This window comes from Strigops habroptila, chromosome Z (genome assembly GCF_004027225.2).
Source record: "Strigops habroptila isolate Jane chromosome Z, bStrHab1.2.pri, whole genome shotgun sequence".
NCBI lineage: Eukaryota > Metazoa > Chordata > Aves > Psittaciformes > Psittacidae > Strigops > Strigops habroptila.
Genome location: NC_044302.2, coordinates 34,982,778 through 34,992,448, shown reverse-complemented (window position 1 = coordinate 34,992,448; position 9,671 = coordinate 34,982,778). Strand labels below are relative to the sequence as shown.

The following is a 9,671-nucleotide window of genomic DNA, read 5'->3' as shown; positions in this document are numbered from 1 at the left end:
GAGTGAGCGAGCGGCTGTGTGGTTCTGAGTTACTGGCTGGGCTCAAACAATGACAAGAATTTAGGCAGAACTTTCAGATTCTGCCAACAATCTCCTGACGTTTTACATGTAAAAGATATGACCACAGCCAGCAGTTTCTGGAGGACAGGGAAGTATCTAGCAAGCAACAGCATAGTACATTATCAACTAACATAACAAGGTGGTTTGATTGTAACTAGGTTGGTACGTATATCCAGTTTAATATTTTCACGTTGTCATACACAATGACTGTATAAAAATCAATTCCTTTTTTCTCCAAGATATAGCAAAATCGCCATCTGGTTTGCTAGTTACATCAATAAAATCTTACAGGTGCTGTTACTGGAAAAGAATGAAGATAAGTAGCAAGATAATTCCTAGAATAACTCCTAGATAGATTCTGGTAGGTGAAAAATCAATCTCTAGCAAGTGAATTATGCCATCATATTTAATTTGGAAAGTTTACATTCTGAATTTTTAGCTCCTCTGTTAATTATGTTGTTTGTATCATGTTAAAATCAATTTTTCTGTGAAGAGAAGAAGTGATGGATATGGTCTCCTGAGGGTGAAAGAACTGATGCTGAACAAACATGGGAGTTCTTCCACATGGGGTGGACTCTGCTGCTGTTTTCACAGTAAAGTCTGTCCTACTCACTGCCTGTAAAAAAGTTCTGAGGCAGACAGACAATGATTGGATTAATTAGGAAACCAAACTGCACATATGACATATTTAACCAAGAAATTTGAATAGTCTAACTTTCTAATAGGTAGGTGGCATCAATTTTTGGATCAGTTAAGTTTTTCATGAAGCTATACCTGAGAACTCTCAGATTTTACACTTCTCATAAATCAGTTTTCATTACAACGATATTTACCTTTCTTAGGCTTGTTTTAATTAGAGGGATAAAAATTTCTGTTTCGAAACCAAATGTAGACTTTGACTCTAACTTCAGAGTATCAATCACATATCTGCTATGCAGTGTTAAAGAGGGAGGACTCTGTAGTATTTTTTGCCCAGCGACATCATCAGTGTTAGGCAGTTGTTCTAGTTCTCTAGAGTGGTACAAGCAGAGGGTACATAATTACAGGATGGGTATCCTGTATCCCTATATGGATATAAGGAGACATCTAAATTCCTCCTAGCCATCCACACGAAGACTCACTATAGCACTATCTGCATAGAACAACTTATGAAGTTTCAGAGAGTCTTGAGTTTGAGAAAAACTGCACAGTAAAAGGCATGAGAGATCAGAACCTATTAAATGTAAGCTACCTATTTTGGTGGTGAAGGGACTGACAAGTCTATCTTAAACCTGTTTGAAAATCTTAACTACAATGTCCATAAGTAAGATCACCATCAGTGTAACTATCATCTAAAATTGACTTTCCCCCTTTGTTAAGCCAGGATTTATTTTGGTACGTACAATTGTGGACATATTTAAAACATTCTTTGCAACACCCGGATGCAGTAAGGAAACAAATGCTGAAGTAATGAAAAGTAGTTTCAAAACCCTACAGAGTAGCATCCCAGGCTAGGGATTGTTTAACCTCAGCAGCTAAAGACAGAAAAAAGCCCAGTTCACTCTACCAGAAAAAAAAAAAAAAAAAAAAAAGAAAAAAGGAAAAATCAATCCTCTGTTGACACAAATATATACATCTTCATAAAAAGTAGGCAGTTTTCAAAAGAATAGGGGTTGTTTTAGTCATTTCAGAACTACTATTACATACAAGGACTTGGAAGACACTCTTGCAGCAGCTATAAAACTCACATAGATTTTTTCCATTTTAGAATCAAGTCTTCACCCGTAGCACCTACTAAATGAAAGAGTGCCTTAACGGATTAGATCTGCCTTCTCTCAGGCCAGATTTTTCATTATTTCAAGAAGGGGAAAGGAGTGTCTTGAGTAGTTGTGTATTCAAGGGTGTCAATAACAAGACTGAATGAATCATTTGGAACTTAGAAAAAAATACAGTAGCCCAAATTTTATTGGCAGTTGCACAAATACAGGTTCCAGGATCATACTGTCTTCACCAGAAATGCAGTCAGAAGTAAAACTATCTCAACATTGTCTATTCTTGAACCCGCATCTCTGCACCTGAAAGCAGAATTTGGTACAACACTTACAAATACATCTGCCAGATCACCAATAGATAAACTCCTTTTCCATGATGGCTTAAGTTAAAACGCCAGGCTGCTGGCTGGAGATTCTGATGTACAGGCAGGTTTTCCATTACAACTGCTCAAGAAAGCTAATCTTCTTTGATCTTGGGAAAGGTAATCTTTATCTTCTTAGACCAGCAGAAATTCTTGCACTGTGCAAATTCAGAAGATGCTTTTATTGAGCTTTTGAGAAGTTTTCTAGAACTTTGGCTCTTTCTCCTTGACTAGGACATGACTTATTTTTTAATTTAATCATTAATACCAAGGACGATAACACAGCAGACCTTTTAATTATCTGGTTCCTAAAACATTAAACCCATCACTTTGAGATCCCTCTCTCAAGAAACAGTTGCCAGTCTTAAACTCCAAAATTGTTTCTTTTTGCCAAAACAGAATACAAAAATTGCGTCAGAGTACAGAAAGGCCTGGCTGCTCTTCAAAGGAAGGTGAGTTGGGAGCCGAGGGTCACAGCAAGCCAGATGGGTGCAGTGGCCTTGCTGGTAACATTGCAGAGGTCAGGGTCAGGGCCAGAGGTGATGATCAGTCAGACACAGTCCAGCGATGCCCTGACAAGGCCAGGTCAGAGCCAGTCAAAATACTGCTGTGTTGCCAGTGGTAAGGCCACAGATGGGAATCCCTCCCTGGGAGGAAGGAGAGGCAAGTCCTGGCTTCCAGCTTTCTCTACTGCACCAGTGAAGGAGCCCACCTTGGACTCAGCCAGCTGAACTCCTTCACTCTGCCACCTAAACACCAGAAGAGGTTCACGCTCAGAGCCCTGACAAACTGGGCTTTGTGCCAAAATTTGGACACATACAAAGACACACATTGCACTTCAGTCAGCTCCAGAGAACACTGACGGAATTACTTCAGCTACTCTGGGCTTTGCTATCAGATATATTTGGTAATTCTATGCTGAGTACCAAATATTAACCATTTTAGGACAATGTTAGGCCTTTCCAATTAAGCTAGTTGGCTTACTATAAGTGGCCAAAAGTGCAGACTCTTGAAACTAGCAACTGAAACATTCTGCTATACATTTAAAAAATAATTCTATTATCACTTCATTATTTTTTGAGCTGAAAAACCTGATCGATCATTGTGACAGTATTCAATTCCTCTTGGTGTGATGACAGGATGTGGTGTCACCATTTTACTGTGTTACCATATAGACATCGACACACCTGAGAAATTTGGTAATGGGGATCAATCTTGCCCAGTTATGAGCTTTTATTCCACCCTTTTGTTGGACCTTTCATGCCTGGTTTCAAAGTATGTTGCATGCCTATGATGTAGCAAGTTCAAAGCAACACTGTAACTGCTAAAGAAGATAAAGAGTAAGTGTAAAAGGAATTAGGTACCTTTTAACTTTTTTTTTCTTTTTTTTTTTTTTTGTCCCCAGGACAGAAAAAGTTGACTGCGTCTGTTTAAACATGCTGTAATTTAGGACGGAGGTACAGGAGAGATCTCCACAATGGCAAGTGTAAGAAATACAAGAATCTAGGGAGTTAGGAGCCTTTGACTTGGCTGTACATAGGCCTTCATGAATCTGTTTGATTGCTTTCCTGACAAAGAACGTTTTCTGAACTAAATCCCTTCAAATGTTAATGCTGGTGAGTGCTGGGTGGATGAAAAAAAAAAAGGAATTATGTTTGTATATTGATTAGGAGAGTCTCAGATCTGTAGCTATAACTAGTACAGTACCTGTTTGTGTAGTAGGCTTTTTGTGTAATTTCATGGAGGTTTTGTTTCTTGGTTTTTAGTTTGGCTTTTTTTGGGGGGTGGGGGGATTTTTTGTTTGTTTGTTTGTTTGTATACAAAGTTGTTCTCTCGGATCTAAACTTTGATTCAACATATCATCGCTGAATGAATTAAATTAATCAGAGACCTTACAGGAATTTAAGTTATAAGTTCTTTTTATTTAGAGAGTAAATTTTACTAGAGAATAATAAAATCCCCCTCCAAATTCAGATAACAGTGGCTGGACCAGAGGTGGGCTTGCTCTGCGTGATTAAGCGGCCGAGTAAAAGGCCAGCACTAATTTTTTCGATAACACATCAGGGGCCAGAAGCACGGCACCCGAGCAGGAGCACACCACCGCGGGCACGCCGGGAGGCAGCTGGGCTGCACGGCCCCGCACCGGGGCGGGTCCCGCCGCCAGAGGGCGGGGACGGGGAGGCGGTGCCGCAGCGAGGCCCCGCCCCTCCGCGGGCAGCTGCGCCGGCCCTCCCGGTCGTGATTGGTGACTGCTCCTGCACCCTGGCTAGCTATTGGCCGGCGCTGGCCGCTGTATGGTGACATGATTGGCTGTAGTGGCGCTCGCGGGATGGCCGGCCGGAGGCGTCTGCTGGGAGGTGGGCGAGCCGGGCTCGGGAGGGGTGAGTGCGGCCCCCGCTGGTGTCGGCCTGTCCCAGCCAGGCTCGGCGGCTGTGGGACTAACCCCGGCTCCAGCGTGGGGCACTGCGTGCGGCCTGCGGATGGGGGGAGAAAGAGGGAGGGCAGCAGTGGAGCCAGGCAGGGCGGCGCCGCGGCCGTGTTCGGCTCCAGGGGCGGTCGCTTGGCGGCCTCCCCTCAGGGACAGGCTTGCGGGGCGGCCCCGGTGGTGCTATGGAGGGAGAGGCTGAGAAGGCACCGCTGTGCAGCGCTGTGGGCCGCGGTGTCCCGGAGTACGGGTGTGCGAGAGGGGCCGGGGCCGCCTGTGGGCACGGGCAGGCCGTCGGGTCACTATGTTGTATTTGGTTTGCGTGGTTTTTGCCCCATAACAGTGTGACGGTGACTCGGTGTCCCGGGGCGATAGGAGGAGGCTGCGGCGTCGTGCTGCGGCCCGTCGGCGGTGCTGGGCGTGGGCCCGCGATCTGCGCAGCAAGCCTCGAGAGCAGCCCCGCCAGCGAGGCGGGCTCTCGGGCGAGGTAAAATGGGTGTGAGGAGGCTTGTGTCTGGAGTTAGCTGCTTCACGTTGCAGGAAGTCGGTTATGACATGCTCTCCTCCACCTGTTTGCTGGAGGAGAGGTGGTCTGACCATCTGTGAGCAGAACCGCCCCCCAGTTCAGGGACAGAGGAATGTGTATTGGGCCTAGAATCCAGAGGAGACTTGTTAGGGACCATCAGCTAAAAACGTTCATTTACTGCCACACTAGCGAAAGTGTATTAACCTGTAGTTACACTGTGCAGGTTGGGTTTTGCACCTTGGTGAGGGCCTCCTTGGGGGCGTTTCTTGTGTGTACGTTGGTGTTGCACCTTTAGTAGGTTCACTTGAACTGCTTGTCTTCTGCCATGCTGACTGCAGTGGGTCTGAGTTCTCTCAGAATACTGTGCACTACAGATATGTTCACAAACACTGCTGGTGAATTAAGACTTTGTGAAGATTAGATATTTGTTACATAGCATGTGAATCTGTATCATGCACAAAGATATAGAAAGTTCTAAAGTTTGCATTACGGCTGATGTTGAGTATGTTATAGGATGTCTTTGAAAGCTTCAAGGCTGGCTTTCTGTATTCTGACATGTTCAGACACATCTGTCTTTCAGTGTGGTTCCTGATTTGCACTTGTCTGTCTACACAGTTAGGTGATTTAGAGGAATGATTTTTGATTAAAATTCTGTGACACTTTACATAGGAAAAATAAAGTCCTGTAGCAGTAAAGTCTGCTGTCAGACTGCTGCTGCTCTCTGTTAATGCACAAATCATGAAGAACACGCATTTCCTAGGTGTAAATTTCATTTAGAAGTATGCATATTTAAACCTGTGTAAGCAAATATATGTAATGTAATAAGTTTATTTGCAGTCAGACCTACACAGAACAGTTGTATTGCTCTTTCTCACCCATTAAAGAAAGGAAAATGTCTGGTAAAAGTTTGGAAAAAATAATTATTTTGAAGTTGCATTAAAATGTGGGAGCAGAAAACTTCTGTGAAATATGCCTATTTTCTTTATTCCTTTGCAGACTCAGTGAATTGCAGTGCAATGTAGGTAGTGTCAAAAGTTCTTGACACATCAAAGCCTCATCAAAATAAAACATACTTATGAATTATCACCTTGTTAAGCTAGCTGCTCCCAGGAAGATGTTTATTTCTGCAAAAGTAGTTTAGCATAGCAGAGGAAAAATACTGATAATGATGTGGTGAAATACTGATATGCTCCATCCCTGGCAGCGTTCAAGGCCGGGTTGGATGGGGCTTGGAGCAACCTTGTCAAGTGAAAGGTGTCCTTGTCCATGGCAAGAGGTTGGAACTACATGATCTTCAGGTCCTTTCCAACCCAAAGCATTCTATGATTCTCTGTATTGGGTTAATTCAGCAAGTACTGTTAATGAGTATTTGTAACAAAATGTTAAACTGGCATTGCTACCATTTTTACATTGTAATCTTCCTTGTGGTCCATAGCACTTGTTGATTTGTGTGTGTTTTGATTCTTGTTCTCTTAGAAAGGCTTGAATAAAACAAAAAGTATTACTGTGCTCTACAGCAGCAGAGGCCAGAATCCCATTGTACTGAGGACAATAGACTTGTGGGCCCTGGCTCGTAGTATACAATGTAAGTAACATTTGTTTGGCATCTGAGGTAATTGGAGTTGTGGATATAATTGAAATTGTTAGCATAAAATGCACAGTTCAATGAAGACTTATCCTAGTATTTCTGAATAATATTTTGAACAAATAAAGTATGGAGAGCAAATTTGTTCTAATTCATTTATTCACTGATACCTTAATGATCCACCTGGACTTCTACGGATAGGCCTGTAATTCTGATAGACTCCACTACAGGGCTATAATGATGCTTCAGCAGTCTTTTATCTATATGCTTAATAGTGTCTTTGGACAGGTCCCAGAGGTCTCCTTTGCATTCATTTCAGTTGGCAAATGTATTAAAAACTTCAGTTAATACCTTGAAACAGTGTTCAAGTTACAGAAACAACTTTGAATGTGGTGTAAATATAGGTAAATCCAAAACACTAGAGGAGACAAATGCTAGATAACCTCAGCATTTTGTTCAGAACATCAGTGGAGAAGTGATATTTTGAATGTCCTTAGAAGACACACTAACCTGAGCTTAGGGTGGTACTTTTCATCAGTGTTTGGAACTTCAGCTTCTGGGGTTTTGATAACCTGAACTTGAACAACAGACACTTCGTGATGTTTATCACAGGAGTATTCTGAAGTGCTTGGAGTAATGCTGCGCACATCTAATATAGGGGCAGCTATTTGAGTTGTCAAAGTGTAAGATACAGTAGGTCTTGCAAGAACTTTGTCTGTCTTACAGGCCACACCTGGCTGGCTGTTCTTGTGGTATTTGTGGAACAGGGCTATAACTTCGTTATATGGGAAATGGAGGTAATTATTAATGGGCTGGTAGTCATGAGTGGAATACTCTGCAAGGATGGCACAGTGGATGGCCACGTAAATTGCTAAATGCTCGTGTGTCACAGTGGGAGAAAGTATTTAGAAATTCTGCTGCCAATGGCGTTAATAATTTTGAATAGTGTTACACCAGCTTTTCAAATTTAATTATTTTTGAGTGTGATGTTTTGATACTAGACCCTTATACCTCATTTGTTTGGTTGGCATGCTGGAGGGAAGGGGTGCCATCCAGAGGGACCTTGACATGCTAGAGAGGTGGGCCAACGCCATCCTCATGAAGTTCAACAAAGCCAAATGCAAGGTCCTACACCTGGGTTGGGGCAATCCCAGACACTGCTACAGGTTGGGCAGAGAGGTGATTCAGAGCAGCCCTGTGGAAAAGGACTTGGGGGTGCTGGTTGATGAACATGAGCCGGCTTCAGTGTATGCTCGCAGCCTGGAAAACCAATGGTATCCTGGGCTGCATCAAAAGAAGCATGACCAGCAGGTCCAAGGAGGTGATCCTGCCCCTCTACTCTGCTCTCGTGAGATCTCACTTGGAGTATTGTGTACAGTTCTGGTGTCCTCAACATAAGCAGGACATGGAGCTGTTGGAGCAAGCCCAGAGAAGGGCCATGAGGATTATCAGGGGGCAGGAGCACCTCCCGTATAAAGACAGGCTGAGAAAGTTGGGGCTGTTCAGCCTGGAGAAGAGAAGGCTGCGTGGAGACCTCATAGCAGCCTTCCAGTATCTGAAGGGGGCCTATAAGAATGCTGGAGAGGGACTTTTCATCAGGTACTGTAGTGATGGGACAAGGGGTAACAAATTTAAACTAAAACAGGAAAGTTTAGGTTAGATATAAGGATAAAGTTCTTTACAGTGGGGGTGGTGAGACACTGGAACAGGTTGCCCAAAGAAGTGATAAATGCTCCATCCCTGGCAGTGTTCAAGGCCAAGCTGGATGGAATCTTGGGTGACATGGTTTAGTGTGTGGTGTCCCTGCCCATGGAAGGGGGGTTGGAACTAGATGATCTTAAGACGCTTTCCAGCCCTAACTATTCTATTATTTCAGGTGACTAAATATGTGACTATGGAAGAACATATGTGTGTGTCTTTTTGTATGTACTTACAATTACTAAAACATGACCTGAAAAGTTTGTGTGTGCTTAGATGCTAACATACTGTGTTTTGTTTGTAATTACTGTAACATCAGCCGTGTCTGTCTGCTAGGCACTAAGCAGAGAAAAGAAAATCCAAGGTGATAACTGATTTGAGTATGAAATGATACAACTAGTTGATACTATAGGAAAATAGAATACAGAGAAATAGTTCTGATCTTGAGGGTAGTTTGAGGATGACTTGTCAGGAGATTAGTGTTAATCAGTTACACTAAAATGTCCTACTCTGTCAGCTTAGTGCCGGAGGTGAAATTTGTGAAACAATATGAGAAAAGTTTCCACAACCGAAATTACTCTAAAAAAAACCAGGAAAGCCCACTTACCATTTTAGTGGCTCTGTAGTCAACTTTACATCTTAAATAAATGTCTCTTCATCACACGTTTGGTGAACAAGATATTTGTAGCTTGGTGATAGCATTAAGAAAAAAAAATTGTGGTGTTAGATTCTGATCATTTCTTGGAGTCAGGAATCTGCAACAATGTTTTGAGGCCTAAAAATTGGCTCCTAGGTAACGGATCTGTAATATGTTTACAAGATTGTAATAAGGTGCTTGAAGTACAAAGTGGTTCTTTTTAAAAGGAGATGACAAAAACCAAGTATTTGTTCCACACCCAGTAAAATTGGTGCCATTTCATACAGCATATCAATTGTGTAACTTTTAGAAATTTTTTAGAAAGGAAAAAAAAGTGTAATAGAAAAGTTGATCAGTAGAGAAATTGTGATTTGTCTTCTAAGTTATGCAAAAGTAAGCAAATAGTTACTGGGAGTCATGTTGTATTTCGTATCTTACTCTAAATACCAGTGGTACAGAAAAAAACATACAGGCTTTCTCTTCCTCCCCAACATAGTTACATACAATTGATTCCAGCCTTGCGAGCAGAATAAATATCTGAAATTCTGAAGGGTTAAGGTAGGGAAATGATCATGGGACTGGTAGGGACCTCAAACAGTTCTCATGTCAGGCTTTTCCTTCCTCCTA

The 9,671-nt window shown here is 42.5% G+C and overlaps 1 protein-coding gene across 20 annotated transcripts in view; it reads left to right on the top strand.

Annotated features, from left to right (window-relative positions):
- The first annotated feature begins 351 nt into the window (after positions 1 to 351).
- Positions 352 to 9,671, top strand: part of PJA2 (praja ring finger ubiquitin ligase 2) — a 47,693-nt gene continuing 38,373 nt past the window's right edge. For 2 of the 20 annotated variants that reach the window (XM_030469806.1, XM_030469803.1), the window contains exons 1-2: positions 4,429 to 4,530; positions 6,642 to 6,709. Coding sequence is in view for 3 of the 20 variants with exons in the window: in XM_030469798.1 (XP_030325658.1) it covers positions 4,476 to 4,554 (79 nt within the window). In the remaining 17 variants the exon portion in view is untranslated. Of the gene's footprint in view, positions 422 to 2,572; positions 2,626 to 3,578; positions 3,660 to 4,416; positions 4,555 to 4,582; positions 5,086 to 6,600; positions 6,710 to 9,671 lie in introns of those variants that run through there. The other 18 variants (XM_030469813.1, XM_030469802.1, XM_030469811.1 and 15 more) reach the window with 16 other exon arrangements.